Here is an 18,032-nt window from a genome sequence, read left to right on the forward strand (position 1 = left end):
ACTGAACTTTATTAAGTACTTATTTATTGTGTTATTTAAAACAGGTTTAGTGGTTCGCTTAACTTTTAGTATTAGAGGTGGGGGAAATAATTGATTTTAAGATACATCCTAATTTGAACATGGACTATTATCAAATCAATCAGGAAATGTCAAATTTTAAATCAAATTTCTTTTTAATAAAGTAATGCAGACAGTTCTAAAGTTTGTCTGACTGCAGCGAGCGCCCTCACAAAGAGATCCCACCAGCTCCTTTGTTTTAGGGCACTTATGTTCCAGTTTTGCACACACTTTCACTAATTTAATAAATGTAGACATTAATATAACTGTTTCTTATTATAAATGCATGGTTTTTTAAAGTTCCAAGTGATAAAACACTTTAGTAATAAAAAAAAAGATATATAACTGCATCAATTTACATTAATTAAAGATGAATTAATAATCGATTTTTAATCAAATCGTAGCTCCTGAATCATAATCAAAACCCTCAAATCTAGACTCCAGACATCCCAGAATAAGCTAGTCCGGTTACTTTTAGACCTCCACCCCAGATCACACTTCACTCCAACCCACTTCTCCAAAGTGGGCTGGCTCAGGGTGGAGGACAGAGTCAAACAACTTGCACTGAGCCTAGTCTATAAAATCCGCTACACCTCCCTGATACCAAAGTACATGTCAAACTACTTCCTCAACGTAAATGACCGCCATAACCACAACACCAGGGGGAGCTCCACAAACCACGTTAAACCCAGATTCCGATCTAACAAAGGTCTTAACTCATTCTCTTTCTATGCCACATCAATGTGGAATGCACTCCCAACAGGTATAAAAGTAAGTGCATCTCTATCCTCCTTCAAAACCGCTCTAAAACCACACTTCCAGGCAACTTCAAACCTTTACTAATACCCTCCTCCATTCACATCCCATCTCCCCGGATTATAAACAACTCAAATGTACTTCTAATGTATATACTTGTTCTTATGCTATGTGAACTCACTATGTTCTCTGCTGGCTGTACATATCCTACTAAATAAGACCTACACTGTTTCAATGTCCACATTTCTCTGTTGATGCAATTGTTGATGACTGAAGTACTGATATCAACCAAAGCTCCTCATCTCACCCCCCGGATTGTAAATAATGTAAATAATTCAATGTATATACTGTACTATGATGATTAACTTGTGTGATGACTGTATTATGTTGATAGTATATATTTGTACCATGAATTGATTAACGTGGACCCCGACTTAAACAAGTTGAAAAACTTATTGGGGTGTTACCATTTAGTGGTCAATTGTACAGAATATGTACTGTACTGTGCAATCTACTAGTAAAGTATCAATCAATCAATCAAAAAGGTGCCCAAAGATTCCCACCTCTAATTAGTATGCCTGCTCCTGGCTTGCTTTCAGTGTGGAACATATTTATCCTCGTCCTCCAGTGTAATACTAAGACATGTACTTTATTTGCCTTAATGGAGGTCATTATTGTTAGCTTGGGTGAGCGGCTCCACACTGTGTATGGAGACACACACTTAGCTGCTAGCCACCTGTCAGCCGAGTGTCTAAAAATAAATAGTGTCATTTGGGATCGGTATTAATCGTCAATGATAATCATATACTTTTTCATGAAAATCGGCTGCTACTGATCGCCAATCGATTGCCACATCCCCACTTATAACCACCTGTGCATGTTTGTTGCAACTTCTGTCTATTTTAATAATGAGCAGTACAATGTAACCACTATCAACATTTTTTACTTTAATCACGTGCATCTCACACAAGAACTGTATTTCGGTGTTGACGACAAAAATGCAGATTAATCCTGGAAAAGGCTACCTGGGTTTCCCAAACTGTCGGGCAAAATGCTTAGTTATTTATTAATCATCATCCACAACAAAAAAAATTCTAGGCTACTGCCTTTTTGTTTCACATTTGTTGTCATATTTTTATGTTCTTTAACATTAGTTTATCTACAGCAGGGGTAGGGAACCTATGGCTCTAGAACCAGATGTGGCTCTTTTGATGACTGCATCTGGCTCTCTGATAAATCTTAGCTGACATTGCTTAACACGATAAGTAATGAATAATTTCGCTGGTAATCACAGTGTTAAAAATAACATTCAAAATAAAAAACATTCTCACGCATTTTAATTAGGGATGCACTGATTAATCGGTAACCGAATATATTCGGCCGAATATGGCAAAAAAAGCCAAATTCGGCCTTCGGTGGAATGAGTTAAAAGCAAGGCCGAATAGTGGCGTGTGACGCAAAGACGCAATTTTTTGACGCAATCAACCAACGTGCAGTGTTAAATTTAAATTATTTTATACATAGTTGGTTTCCTTCTTTTTATTTTGAAGCTGAAGTACTGTTATTGACAAATCTGTTCTGGCCTGGGATATGTTGTGTACCTGTATAAGTGTATGAGGTTACAAGCACACACTTATTGAGATTTAGTGGGGCCTCTGTTTACATTATTAGCCTGTTGTGTAGGCTACCTGTATAAGTGTATGAGGTTACAAGCACACACTTATTGAGATTTACTTGAGCCTTCTGTTTACATTATTAGCCTGTTGTGTAGGCTACCTGTATAAGTGTATGAGGTTACAAGCACACACTTATTGAGATTTACTTGAGCCTTCTGTTTACATTATTAGCCTGTTGTGTAGGCTACCTGTATAAGTGTATGAGGTTACAAGCACACACTTAATTGAGATTTACTTGAGCCTTCTGTTTACATTATTAGTCTGTTGTGTAGGCTACCTGTATAAGTGTATGAGGTTACATGCACACACTTATTGAGATTTACTTGAGCCTTCTGTTTACATTATTAGCCTGTTGTGTAGGCTACCTGTATAAGTGTATGAGGTTACAAGCACACACTTATTGAGATTTACTTGAGCCTTCTGTTTACATTATTAGCCTGTTGTGTAGGCTACCTGTATAAGTGTATGAGGTTACAAGCACACACTTAATTGAGATTTACTTGAGCCTTCTGTTTACATTATTAGCCTGTTGTGTAGGCTACCTGTATAAGTGTATGAGGTTACAAGCACACACTTATTGAGATTTACTTGAGCCTTCTGTTTACATTATTAGCCTGTTGTGTAGGCTACCTGTATAAGTGTATGAGGTTACAAGCACACACTTATTTGAGCCTTCTGTTTACATTATTAGCATATCTACTGTGGCTAAGCAGACTTTTGCCAAAAGGACAATAATTCATTTGTTGTGGGTTTATCCACTTTAATGCACTTCATTTTTTTTTGGAATGCATGTTTTGTTTGAAGGCCTAATATGAATGAAAAACTGTTGTTTTTTTTAAAACGCAAAAGCTACTGGAATATTAAAAAATGTCAATATTCAATAAAAATGTACTTTATTTGAAAAACATGTCTAAATATGTATTCTAGGCTATTTATGCAATATAAAAAAGTTGTGAAAAACTGCATTTATTATTCGGTATTTGGTATTCGGCCTTCGGCCAAGCGCTCAAATTTTATTCGGTTTCGGCCACAAATTTTCATTTCGGTGCATCCCTAATTTTAATCCATCCATCCGTTTTCTACCGCACCTGTTCAAGAAAAGACAATGTTATTAAAAAGAATTAGAGACTTATTATACTCTAAAAATGTTCGTCTTACTTAAAAAATGCACACATTTAGTTGTATTCAGTGTTAAAAAATATGATATGGTTCTCACTGAAATACATTTGGAAATATTTGGCTTTCATGTCTCTCTCAGCCAAAAAGGTTCCCGACCCCTGATCTACAGTATATATTGATGTTACGTCAATACATAAACTTCCATCCATCCATTTTTCTACCGCTTGTCCCTGGAGCCTGTCTCAATATTTCAGCAAAATTTGTTACCAGGTAGGAAACTGTAATCCAACTACTAGAACTCATGCTCACAGAGCTCAAGTCTTGAAAGGTCAGTGGATGGCCCACGTGAAGCGGATAAAGCTCTGGATTTTTGTGCCACTTTTGAGGCCAACATTTTCAGGTCAAATTCCAAATCGTACAACCTGAGGGAAAATACAACGGCACTTCGTAGAATGCAGACCTCCACCAAAGTGGTAGCAAAAGTACTATTATTTTTGTTTGTTGGCCGGTCTGTTAGTTACGTACGTCCTGCTTTATGAAGGATTGTGTAGAATGTTAGAACTATTGTGTAGAATGTTTAGTTCTAACATTGTGTAGAATGTTAGAACTATTGTGTAGAATGTTTAGTTCTAACATTGTGTAGAATGTTAGAACTAAACGCTACCTACATTCTGAGGTAGACTGCTACTTTAATGTCACAGTGACAAATGATGTCTCACTTTGTGACTGTCTTACTGTAACTAGCTAGAAAGGAGGGACAAAATACTCGAAGTAGCTCTTAACTACGATAAAAAGATTGTTTAATGAACAAATGAAAGGATCAAAACTGAGTTTCATTATATTTATAAAAGTGGTTTGACTATAGCGTCTTAGTGTGTACCTAATAAATAGTTCAGTAATTGTTATTTTGTATACAAATACAACACCACCTTCATAATGTTCATTTTTTCACAGCATGATCAAGTCCAAGTACACAAAAAGTAGACCTATGTGAAGGAAGGGGACTCTCCAAGACGGCACTCTTAAAAACATTCTTTCTTTTGTCTTTTCAACTCTTCTGACCCAGCGGGACTCCTGTTACAGCTCACACCGCCGGGCGTGAGGGCTGGGGGCGGGGGGGTTGGTTTCGCGGCAAAGGCAACAAAGGAAGGGGCGACAGAAACGAGGGCGCCGATGGCTGCAAGAAGACAGAACAGAGCTGTCTCGGGTATCGGCGCTGACTGGGCTCCAGCGGCAGGCATTATCAAACGATCCAGATAGTGTGGAATTCCACTGCGAGCCAACTGTCTGCTCCAAAAGGGGAGGGTCGGTGGCGATAAAGTAGAGTAGGCTACTGACAGGAGGAGGGTGACGGAGAACAAGAGAGAGGGGGGTCATTGAGTCACTGCACTGGAATTCTGGGCTGAATGACAAACGTTAAAGTCCTCATAGGGCTTGATACACACCCATCTAACAGGTGCCCACATCATTAAATCATCATCATACTGCCCGTCAACAATAGTTTCAACTACACTCGAACCTCTAGATTGCACTCGGCCTTCATTTGGATATTTCTCATTGGCGAGAGCTCCAACCACTCGTAAACGTTTTTGTGTGTCTGTATGCGGAGTAGAACTATGGAACCAATTGGACTTACAACACAAGCAATGCCAAACTATTAATCGATTCAAACTGTTATACAAACATTGGGTCTGGTTCAAATATAGAGATGGGGGTCTTTAATTTAATTCGTCTTGCTGTTGTACTCTGTCTCAAAGTGTTATCATGTGCTCAATGTTTACCTTACCATTATTGCCAAGTTGTCTATTACCATTGTTGCCAAGTTGTCTATTACCATTATTGCCAAGTTGTCTATTACCATTATTGCCAAGTTGTCTATTACCATTATTGCCAAGTTGTCTATTACCATTATTGCCAAGTTGTCTATTACCATTATTGCCAAGTTGTCTATTACCATTATTGCCAAGTTGTCTATTACCATTATTGGTATTGTGTCTATTACCATTGTTGGTATATTCATTATCGATACAAATTATTGTTACAGTGTAATTATTGTTACCTGTGGTAATGCCACTATGATACAACATTTGCATTATAATCTTTGAACAAAGTAATAGTGAAATTCATGTGAATAATCACTGAATGGAGAACTGGGGGTAGGATTAAATAAGTTATCTTCTTCCCACTCCCTTTCAGGTAAAAATGGACAATCATGTATTACATTACCTTTTGCACTATATTAATTTATATTATTATGTGTTGTCAAATTGTAATTTTTTTATTTTTTTGTTTGTTATTATTTGTATGTCATTGCCTGAAATAAATAAATAAATAAATGAAATGGGAAAAAATGAATTTCAATAATTGCTCACTCTTTTGAGGACAAACTGAGTAATTTAAGTCAGCCAAGATTGTCAGGTAACTAATTCGCTATTGCACCAATTTATTATAATCTCCACTACAATACTGTTGTGCATAAATTAAGTCGACCCTGCAAATGCAAATGGAACTATCATTTGGAACAAGAGGTGGGAAGGTGAATGTATGTAAGGGTATTCCACATTGCTGGTTTTGTTGAAGGTGATTTGTGTCGCTGCCCGACAAGTATGTCTTGTCCTGCTTTGCTAGATTAAGTGTAAAAAGCGAATAAACATGGTAATTGTGCAGGATTTCTGTGTGAAAGAGAGCGAGTGTCTTGTAATATCGTATCAGCCACAACATAAGTGGAACAGCCACTTGTGTGAAAGGGTAATTTTCAATTTCAGGACCAGGACGTTGGTCAATGTGATAAGAAAAGGAACTGTCACTACCTAATACATAAAATAATCTGTAGAAATGTCCCACTTTATTGGATTATGTGCAAAAAGGTAGTATCAGCCGCAATAGAGGCCGTAACAGCTATCTGTGTGAAAGGGTATTCTGAGGTGTGGTCCCTGCAGTGATTAAAGCAATTAACACTATCTAACATCTTATTATTCAATTGCAGGATGCAGAAATGTCCCACATCACTGGATTCTGTGTAAAATGTGATCATCTTGTTGTAATTTATGGGTTATATAGTTTATGTGATGATCATTCATCGTTTGCATATTTGACTTAATTGCTGATAAACTAATCTATTATTATTAACAGTTAAAGAGTTAAAAAGGGAATTGATTTGATTTGTACATATACAGTGGGGCAAAAAAGTATTTAGTCAGCCAGCGATTGTGCAAGTTCTCCCACTTCAAATGATGACAGAGGTCTGTCATTTTCATCATAGGTACACTTCAACTGGGAGAGACTGAATGTGAAAAGAAAATCCAGGAATTCACATTGTAGGAATTTTAAAGAATTTATTTGTAAATTATGGTGGAAAATAAGTATTTGGTCAACCATTCAAAGCTCTCACTGATGGAAGGAGGTTTTGGCTCCAAATCTCAGGATACATGGCCCCATTCATTCTTTCCTCAACACGGATCAATCGTCCTGTCCCCTTAGCAGAAAAACAGCCCCAAAGCATGATGTTTCCACCCCCATGCTTCACAGTAGGTTTGGTGTTCTTGGGATGCAACTCAGTATTCTTCTTCCTCCAAACACGAAGAGTTGAATTTATACCAAAAAGTTCTATTTTGGTTTCATCTGACCACATGACATTCTCCCATGTGCTCCCCGGCAAACTTCAGACGGGCCTGGACATGCACTGGCTTAAGCAGGGGGACACGTCTGGCACTGCAGGATTTGATTCCCTGTCGGCGTAGGGTGTTACTGATGGTAACCTTTGTTACTTTGGTTCCAGTTCTCTGCAGGTCATTCACCAGGTTCCCCGGTGTGGTTCTGGGATTGTTGCTCACCGTTCTCATGATCATTTTGACCCCACGGGATAAGATCTTGCATGGAGCCCCATATCGAGGGAGATTATCAGTGGTCTTGTATGTCTTCCATTTTCTGATGATTGCTCCCACAGTTGATTTTTTCACACCAAGCTGCTTGCCTATTGTAGATTCACTCTTCTCAGTCTGGTGCAGGTCTACAATTCTTTTCCTGGTGTTCTTCGACAGCTCTTTGGTCTTGATAGTGGAGTTTGGAGTCTGACTGTTTGAGGCTGTGGACAGGTGTCTTTTATAAAGATAACAAGTTCAAACATGGTTCCTTTAATACAGGTAACGAGTGGAGGACAGAATAGCTTCTTAAAAAAGTCACAGGTCTGTTGAGAGCCAGAGATCTTCCTTGTTTGAAGTGACCAAATACTTATTTTCCACCATAATTTACAAATAAATTCTTTAAAATTCCTACAATGTGAATTCCTGGATTTTCTTTCCACATTCTGTCTCTCACAGTTGAAGTGTACCTATGATGAAAATGACAGACCTCTGTCATCATTTGAAGTGGGAGAACTTGCACAATCGCTGGCTGACTAAATACTTTTTTGCCCCACTGTATGTGATATTGATTATTTGAGAAACACTGACACTGGATTGAGTTGTTTTCTATTTTATAACCTAACAAAGGGTTAACTAAAATACTGCATGTTCCACAATTCATTGCGGCAACCCGGATGTTAAGAAAGACCAGGTGCAGGTGCATCGTGGTTGATGAGATTAAGCGTTACGAGTCTACGGGTCAAAGAACGAACGACTGACAAGATAAATGTATTTTTTTTACTGTTTGTATCCCCATTTTTTTCTCATATAAAGTACAATTTTATTTACACATTTGACGTCCTGTCCAGTACTTGATCGTAGTTAATCTACACTACTGCTATGACACTGAGGCGGCCATTATCCAGGAGCTCTATAAAAGAGGCTAGTGTCAATTAGCACTGAAAAATATTCACACTTTAAGTGCCTCAAAAACAAAGAATAAATGTACTGTAGTTCATACAGAATCTAGGTAACATTAAAACTGCGTCTTGAAGCAATGGAGGCAAAAAGCAGGAAATGAGAAATGATATGGCTGCAACCAGGAGAGGGCTTGTTGATTCAGTTTTAACAAGTCTACAGAAGCAGAACTATGAGAGTTAGACGGACCTTGGCTATGGTGCAACTCCATGCATCCATCCATCCATCTTCTTCCGCTTATCAGCGGTTGGGTCGCGGGGGCAACAGCCTAAGCAGGGAAACCCAGACTTCCCTCTCCCCAGCCACTTCGTCTAGCTCCTCCCGGGGGATCCCGAGGCGTTCCCAGGCCAGCCGGGAGACATAGTCTTCCCAACGTGTCCTGGGTCTTCCCCGTGGCCTCCTACCGGTTGGACGTGCCCTAAACACCTCCCTAGGGAGGCGTTCGGGTGGCATCCTGACCAGATGCCCGAACCACCTCATCTGGCTCCTCTCGATGTGGAGGAGCAGCGGCTTTACTTTGAGTTCCTCCCGGATGGCAGAGCTTCTCACCCTATCTCTAAGGGAGAGACCTGGAAACTCATTTGGGCCGCTTGTACCCGTGATCTTATCCTTTCGGTCATGACCCAAAGCTCATGATCATAGGTGAGGATGGGAACGTAGATCGACCGGTAAATTGAGAGCTTTGCCTTCCGGCTCAGCTCCTTCTTCACCACAACGGATCGGTACAACGTCCGCATTACTGAAGACGCCGCACCGACCCGCCTGTCGATCTCACCATCCACTCTTCCCCCACTCGTGAACAAGACTCCGAGGTAGTTGGAAGTCCTCCACGTGGGGCAGGGTCTCCTCCCCAACCCGGAGATGGCACTCCACCCTTTTCCGGGCGAGAACCATGGACTTGGATTTGGAGGTGCTGATTCTCATTCCGGTCGCTTCACACTCGGCTGCAAACCGATCCAGCGAGAGCTGAAGATCCCGGCCAGATGAAGCCATCAGGACCACATCATCTGCAATAAAGCAGAGACCTAATCCTGCGGTCACCAAACCGGAACCCCTCAACGCCTTGACTGCGCCTAGAACTCTCCCAATTGAAAAAAAAAATAATAAAACAATTTAATGATAGCCCTGCCCCCACTCAGTCACAATATTAGCAACCCTCTGATATCACTAACGGAAAACAAAGACCAGAATATTTGACTAAGTCTTCCAGGAAGAGCTGACACTGCTGTACAGAAACTGCAATGTGGGACCAGCAGCATTTTTCTCACTTTCATATTTGTAATACTGGCCCATATAGTACATTAATACTGGCCCATATAGTACATCGCTCATAATTGCAACACCGTTGGGGCTTTGGCTGGAACAAACAATCAGTGTAATGGAGCGAAAATATTGCCTCCGTTTGCAATATATGAAAGAAAGTGTTGAGGAAGAGAAAAATGCTGTTTAAGCTGCAGCTCGTGTTCTCTTGCAACAGTTAGATATTAAACAGAGCGCTCCGGTTACACCTGGCTGCCTCCCTGCACTCCCGCTTCGATACTTTGACTGACACTTCATAATCTGGCAATGCATTAGCAGTCTTGACGAGCGGAGAGGGAACTGTTTCACTCTCCTGTTACGCCCAACTAGCTGGCTGGCAGGCATGGGGGAGGATGCAGGATAGCCTGTTGATAAAAGAACGGGAATGAGCCTCACTGATGAGAAAGGAATGAGAAGAACGCCGAAAAGAATGTGGGGTTGGAGATTAAAGTTATATGATATAGTTACTATTTTATAATACACAATGCAGCAGATTTCTTACTTGGCAAAAAGCAACAGAGGACCCAACTACAGTACTTCAGGCCCAATTTGAAGCCTTGACAGCTTGCAAAAGAAAACAAGACAAAAGTGTGTGTGCGCAACACATTCAATAACAAAGAGCACCCTTTTTAACCGAGTTATCAAACAGGCTGCCGTTGTATTTTTGGGCATGACACGTTACCCACCTTGCTCCCAGTGCCACCCAAGTCATGTTTGGCTCAAATGTAGATAATGGGGGTTTCTTAATGTAAAAGCGCTTTGAGCTACTACAGAAAAGGTGTCATATACCGTATTTTCCGGACAATAGAGACGCACTGCTGATGAGCGTGTCTAGTCAGGTTTTTTTTCATACAAAAAAGCGCACCGGATTATACGGTGCATTAAAAGGGGTATTTTTACATTTTTTTCTAAATTGAAAACACTTCTTTGTGGTCTACATAACACGTAATGGTGGTCATTTGGTCAAAATGTTGCGTGGATTATGTTTTACAGACCATCTTCAAGTCGCTTTCTGACAGTCGCTTCATGATACGACGTTTTCTGGGCGGTCTTATTTACGTGGCTCACCTTCGACAGTGTCGTCATCTTTGTTGTAGCGGTGTAGCGTGCAAGGACGGGAGTGGAAGAAGTGTCGAAAAATGGAGCTAACTGTTTTATGACATTCAGACTTTACTTAAATCAACAACGGAGCAACATTTACTAGGGCAACAACGCCGGAAATGCGTCCCCTGAAAAACTCTCCAATTACTAAAGTTCCTTGGGTGAATTATCTAAACCCACTAAATCAGTAATTTTTTGCGCTTCCATCGAGAGATACACATTAGAACTTCACACTACATCATATTAGAAATGGCAACAGCGGTGGATGAATGCCCCATTACAAAAAGATAGAGAAAAAGAAGACGCTTGTTGACTATAATGACTACGCCAATGTAGTCCGCCACAGACTACAATGGCGGACGGGCACAAATTTTCAGGACTTATGCAGATCCCAAATACACATCAGCCGGTACCAGAAGGTATAAAAATTGGTTTTGCATAATATTGCAAAACAAAACAGCAGTTAATGTGTCTGCTACATATCCTACTAAGTCACACCTACACTGTTTCAATGTCCATTTCTCTGTTGATGCAATTGTTGATGACTGAAGTACTGATATCAACCAAAGCTCCTCATCCCACCCCCCGGATTGTAAATAATGTAAATAATTCAATGTATATACTATGATGATTAACTTGTGTGATGACTGTATTATGCTGATAGTATATATTTGTACCATGAATTGATTAACGTGGACCCCGACTTAAACAAGTTGACAAACTTATTGGGGTGTTACCATTTAGTGGTCAATTGTACGGAATATGTACTGAACTGTGCAATCTACTAATAAAAGTTTCAATCAATCCATAATGGGTGACATTTTGCGGTCCTTATACACACACACCATAATAATACTCGTATGTTGACAATCCATCAATCGGTGCTGCTTCAGAGTTTACCAAAGTCGGACTAAAACATTCTGACGGATTTTTGAGCGCCGTGTGTAATGTTCTATATTCTAAATGGAACATTTCAAGTTGTGGTGTTGTTTATAAGAGTCGTCCTGCAGTCCACATGTATCTCTTATGTATGACTACCATCACATTTATTATTACACCAAGTATCAAATAAAATAGCTTTGAGGTCGGTATCCAAAACCAGAATTATTTCGTACATTAGGCGCACTGTCCATTTTTGAGAAAACGAAAGGCTTTTAAGTGCGCCTTATAGTCCGAAAAATACAATAAGTATATTTCACTTCACTTGAGAATGGATTCCGAAGCTCAATACATTTGTAGTACAGTAAGGACAGCACACACCCTAGCTTCCACCTGTTCGACTTGCTACCATGGGGCAGGCGCTACAGGTGCATCAGAGCCAGAACAAACAGGCTCAGAGACAGCTTCTTTCCCAAAGCTGTCACCATGTTGAACTCTAACTTATAATAATAATAATTCACCATTATACAATATCATGACCTGTGCAATACGACCCTTAGAGTGCAATACGTCCGTCACTGATTGTTATTTATTACTTTGGTACTCCTGTCTTGTTCTGTATATTATACAGTATTTGTTTTTTGTACTTCCATAGTGTTTTGTATATTGTACAGAATTGCTTATTATTTTTATTGGATAGTAGTCTGTTTATTTCAATTGTTAGTTTTTCCTTTATTACCTCTTATGTCACTTATTTCACCCCATATTTGTTCCCACTACCGCACCTTAAGTTGGAGTCTTTAATCTCGTTATATGCAATATATAATGACAATAAAGTTCATTCTATTCTAGTTGAGCTACATTGCTAGTGCATTTTTCTAGTAACCAAGACATGTAAAATAAATATTTTTTAACAAATAGCATTAACCTTCACTTGTAGTTTAAATGACACTAACAACACAATTTGCAGAGTTTATCTTTAAATAGGGGCCAATTTAGTGTGAATGTGGTCTATCTGTGTGGGCATTGCGATGAGGTGGCGACTTGTCCAGGGTGTACCCTGCCTTCTGCCCGATTGTAGCTGAGATAGGCACCAGCGCCCCTCGCAACCCCAAAGGGAATAAGCATTAGAAATGGATGGATCTTTAAATAGATACAACACTTTGGCGTATTTCCATTGTATTCTAACAGAAGGGCCAACACATAGTTGGATTTGTCAGCATGCAGCACACAGTGGAACACATTTGGACAACCCTTTTCAAGACAGTATTCTATGAGCGTATTCTACCTGCATTGAAGTGCCACTCATGTTCCACTTCCACAGACACCACCAGCATCTCCAGGGCCAGGCTGATCACAGAGAAACGAGACAACCACCCCGCTGGCCTCGCCATGACGGCAGCGGCACACCTGCTTATCTGTCCGGACACCCGCGGCTGGTCACAGGCATTCCTGTCAAGCAGGGAAAGAAGATGCATTAGGTTCAATAAACGGTTGAGCTTAGAAAAAAACAGTACAAAGCCAAAACAAAAAGACTGCCTTCGGGTTCCAATTTGTTTCTCTCCCTCGTGACAGGAATGATGGGGTCTTCAGGCCTATAAATGTTTGCTTATTGAGGATGTTACAATTAGCTCAACATTGTATTCCCTCAGAAGCCAATCTGTCCTGCAAAATGCTGATGATATCAAACCTGCCTTCAGTTAATTAAACAGAGTATGTTTAGCCAGGGGATGTTTACGCTTAAAACAAAGGTGTCTAAAGTCCGGCCCGCAGCTAATTGTTTAGTGACCCGCCACACATTCTGGAAATGCTATTGCAAAAATAAATAAAAAAAACACTAAAAAAAAAAAGTAGAATGAAGTGAAATCTAACAGGGAAAGTTGCCATGCAGGCTGTTTGTTTTTCTTTATTTTGCTCTTATTGCCAAGTCTAAAAAAACAAAAAAGTTAAAAAAAATGTTTTTTTTCATAATTATTGACCTTTTTAAGGCTCCAATTACTTCAAATATTTCACGTTATAATGTTTTATGTGGAAAATATGTGCATATACTATGTGGTTGCCATATAAAAACAGTGTTTTCTTTGACAAAAGAGCATAAAACCAACAAAATAATAGTTCAAACGTAAAATCGACGGATATATCTGAAGTTGATCTCGTAACTTAAGTGTTGAAAGTAAAACAAATAATAATAAAAATGTATCACTTTATGAGTGGGGGACCTTTTGGATCCCAAATATATTTAGTGGGATTTCATTTATTTATTCACTGTGATTACTCAGAAATAATAATACATTTAAATCAATGGTGTCCTGTATTATTGATCTTTTAAGTGCTCCAATTACTTCAGATCGAACATTGCTTTCTGAATGTTTTGGGAAATGGGGAAAATACTGCATATTTCAGTTTTACTATAAAAAACAAAGTTTTCTTTGACTGAAAAGCCAGAAAACCTTTTTTTTTTTTTTTTTAACTTTATATCAACCTGAAGGGACGGCGTGGCGCAGTGGAGAGAGTGGCCGTGCGCAACCCGAGGGTCCCTGGTTCAATTCCCACCTAGTACCAACCTCGTCAAGTCCGTTGTGTCCTGAGCAACACACTTCACCCTTGCTCCTGATGGGTGCTGGTTAGCGCCTTGCATGGCAGCTCCCTCCATCAGTGTGTGAATGTGTGTGTGAATGTGGAAGTAGTGTCAAAGCGCTTTGAGTACTTTGAAGGTAGAAAAGTGCTATACAAGTACAACCCATTTATCATTTAAGTTGATAAAAAGATTTATTGTAAGCGGTACATAAAAAATGAAAATAATAATTTGACTTATTTTTAACATGTTAATGACGGAGACCCTCTATGGTCCCTGGGAGTCCTAAAGGTAAAAAAAAAAAGAATCCATATATTTTGTTATGGTTTGAAAATGAAAAATATCGAAACGGCCACCGCATGTTTTAATTTTTCCGTGTGTGGCCCTCAGTGGAACAGTGTGGACACCCCTGGCTTAAAAGAATCAGGTTTAGGAGACAGTACAGCAAGACGGGCCACATGGGCAACAATGGGAATACTTCAGCACCATCAGACAAGACCAACACACCCAGCAACACAATGACCGTTCACATTTTACACCGAGAGAAGAAGTCGTCCAGTAGTGGAGCGAAGAATTCTGGTGGGTGATACGTGGAAGTCTGAAGTAGGAACAACAGCTGGGGGAGGGGGAAGAGAGGCCAGTCTTTCTTCCTAACAGACCTTCAAGGTTTTAAACCCCATCTCTTCGAGTAGACCGGGATGGGCCAGCAGCTGACAAACAGCTGTAGTGGCAAGAGGAGGGAAGGAGGCGTAGTGTATGGAAACAAGAGTTGGGACTTGAGCCTTGCCCAAGATTTCATGTTACACATTCTCCACATCCTTCTTATTCTAATAGTTTGAGCTGTCTTAATATGTAAAGATTTGTATTTAATGATGAAGAGGATGACATCTCTCGCAGTAGATCATGGGTGTCAAACTCTGGCTCGCCGTATAATTTCATTTGGCCCTTGAGGCAATGTCAAATGAACATTAGAGCTGGCCCGCCGCCGTAACACCACATTCACCACTAATACTCACACTCGTCAAACCTCCTAATTTTCCCGGGAGACTCCCGAAGTTCAGTGCCCCTCCCGAATTTCTCCCGATTTCCACACGGATAATAATATTGGGGGCGGACCGTAAAAGCACTGCTTTTGGCGTTCTCTACATGTCACCACGTCCGCTTTTCTTCCATAAAAACAGCGTGCCGGCCCACTCACATAATATAGATTAGATTAGATAGTACTTTATTTATTCCTTCAGGAAAATTACAATTTTCAGCACAATCCCATTCAAGATCAGACAAACATTACAGGGAGACACAACAGGATCGCTGACGGGTCTGCCGGCTTCCAGCGCCCCTTACAAAAAAGATGAGATACAGGTAAAAAAAAAAAAAAAAAGGGGGAAGATCGAAAAAAATCGAAGATTAAAATAAAATTTAAAAAAATCGGTCTTAGCCTGGGCCCTGGAGAGGGGGTGCAGACTGAGGCCAGGGGGGAAAAAAACAACTCATAGCCATAGTACACATGTAAGAGGGAAACATCAAACATCAAAGAACATAGAGGACAATAAAGACATTAAAGCAGCAGATACAAGCAGACACTTCTACATACAGCTATGAATAAAAAGTAAAAGAAACATATCCACTGTGGTGGCCTCTGCGGTGTTCCACGCCATCGTCCGCTGGGGAGGAGAGAGCATGGCCAGAGACAGGAGCAGACCCAACAAAGCAACCAAGACAGCCGACTCCACTCTCGGCCAGTGTCCAGCCCGCATGGATGAGCGATGATACGTCCAAGGTGACTGAGGTGTCCGACACCTGCTCACCCAGCCAAGACACCGCGAAGCCCCTCCGTGCTAGCTCTGCAGCCCTGTCCCCTCATCCGCATCTCCTCCAGTCCCTCCAAACAGACTCCGGTGTGGCAGACACCCAGCAGCTGGCCTCCATGGCCAAAAGGCTCCTGGGAGGCAGATCCAGAAGTCCACAAAAAAAGCACCACAGAGGACACGAAAGTGCCACCCCTTGTCACACAGTCCCATAGGGTCCCGGACCAAAAGGCAAAAAAATATAATAAGACATGAAAACAAGAGGGAAACACAAAAGGATGACACAAGAGCACAGAGGTCCTGCCTACAGCAGCCACTACAGCAGCGCCATCTTGGAAAAAAAGATATGCGGCTCATACACACACACAAGTGTATGCAAGGCATACTTGGTCAACAGCCATACAGGTCACACTGAGGGTGGCCGTATAAACAAGGTTAACACTGTCACAAATATGCGCCACACTGTGAAGCAAACAAGAATGACGAACACATTTTGGCAGAACATCTGCACCGTAACACAACATAAACACAACCAGACAAATATCCAGAACCCCTTGCATCACTAACTCTTCCGGGACGCTACAATACACACCCTTGCTACCACCAAACCCCGCTCCAACTCAAACCTGCCGCCGAAAAAAGGCATTAAATTTGTGTTTTTATTTTATTTGATATGCCATTGATATGTTTTAATTATTATTATTTGAAACTGGATTTTGCATGTCACTATAAACTTATATAAGCCTTACTTGGTCAATATTCAATGCAAAACTTGTTTGGGTCCCTATTAAAAGGTTAATTTGTTCAACCTCGGCCCGCGGCTTTGTTCAGTTTTAAATTTGTGCCCACTCTGTATTTGAGTTTGACACCCCTGCAGATGATTTGATGATTGAAATTGCTGGGAGAAACTGATTAAAAAGAGTCATCCCTGAAGGTGATTGGAATGATCCATTAAGAGTCAGTCTGGTTCTGATAAAAGTGCTGCTATGGCCTCATCTGAGCTAATATCTTCAGGGGCAACATGACCAGCCCACCCAGGTATGACCTCATTCTGCTCAAAAACTCAGAAAGTAAACAAAAACGGCTTTGTAGTGCAGTTAAACGCCCCTTTTAACTAATAAGACATTTCAACAAATAACAGCAGTAGCAGAGAACAAAAAGCAGAAACTGGGGTAGATTTTGCTGTCTCCAGAACTAGATAACAAGAGAAAAGTGAAATTTAGCTTGTATGTTTATTTGTAATAAATGATAACAATGAGCTGGTATCGGCTCTGCTAGCTTGGAACTCTGGCTCACAAGATTCCTGGGTGGATCTTGCATGAGAGGAAGGTGAAGCGTTTATTTTTGCAAAGATGGAAAGCGCCACTCGACATACAAACTGACGCGGTGGTCAAGGTTGGAATTGCCACAAAACACATTTTAATATATTCAACAAATAAGCTGCAAGAAATAACTGCAATAAATGTTCATAACATGGTCACTACTGCATAGTTTCTCTTGTTATATTCTTATTTTGACTACTATATGTTTAATTCTTATTGTTGCTTTTTATTTGTATTCTTATTGTTATATTTTCAATTTTATTCCCATTTATACCCTCATTATTTACTTTTTAAACTCGATCTACACTGTTGCTGAAATACAAATATTTCTGAGGGAACTCTCCTGAAGTACTATCTATCTAACACTCTACTGCACCCACACAATTTGTCACATTTCATGTGTCAAGTAAACCGTGACGAATTGGGCCAAATGTATCCCCTTCCTACTGTAATAGAAACAATACTGGGTGGTATCTTTTCTTAGCAGAAATGGGCAGTCAAGTGGATGTTCTATGGCAGTGGTTCTCAACCTTTTTTCAGTGATGTACCCCCTGTGAACATGTTTTTAATTCAAGTACCCCCTAATCAGAGCAAAGCATTTTTGCTTGAAAAAATAGAGA

At 40.3% G+C, this 18,032-nt stretch overlaps 1 protein-coding gene across 4 annotated transcripts in view; it reads right to left on the reverse strand.

Moving 5' to 3' along the window:
• The window catches only part of ddr1 (discoidin domain receptor tyrosine kinase 1), a 154,210-nt gene that overhangs the window by 84,259 nt on the left and 51,919 nt on the right, over positions 1-18,032 (reverse strand). For all 4 annotated transcript variants that reach the window (XM_061914832.1, XM_061914829.1, XM_061914831.1 and 1 more), the window contains exon 2: positions 12,996-13,159. In XM_061914832.1, coding sequence (XP_061770816.1) covers positions 12,996-13,159 — 164 coding nt within the window. The remainder of the gene's footprint in view (positions 1-12,995; positions 13,160-18,032) is intronic.

The sequence above is a fragment of the Nerophis ophidion genome, linkage group LG11 (assembly GCF_033978795.1).
Source record: "Nerophis ophidion isolate RoL-2023_Sa linkage group LG11, RoL_Noph_v1.0, whole genome shotgun sequence".
Taxonomy (NCBI): domain Eukaryota; kingdom Metazoa; phylum Chordata; class Actinopteri; order Syngnathiformes; family Syngnathidae; genus Nerophis; species Nerophis ophidion.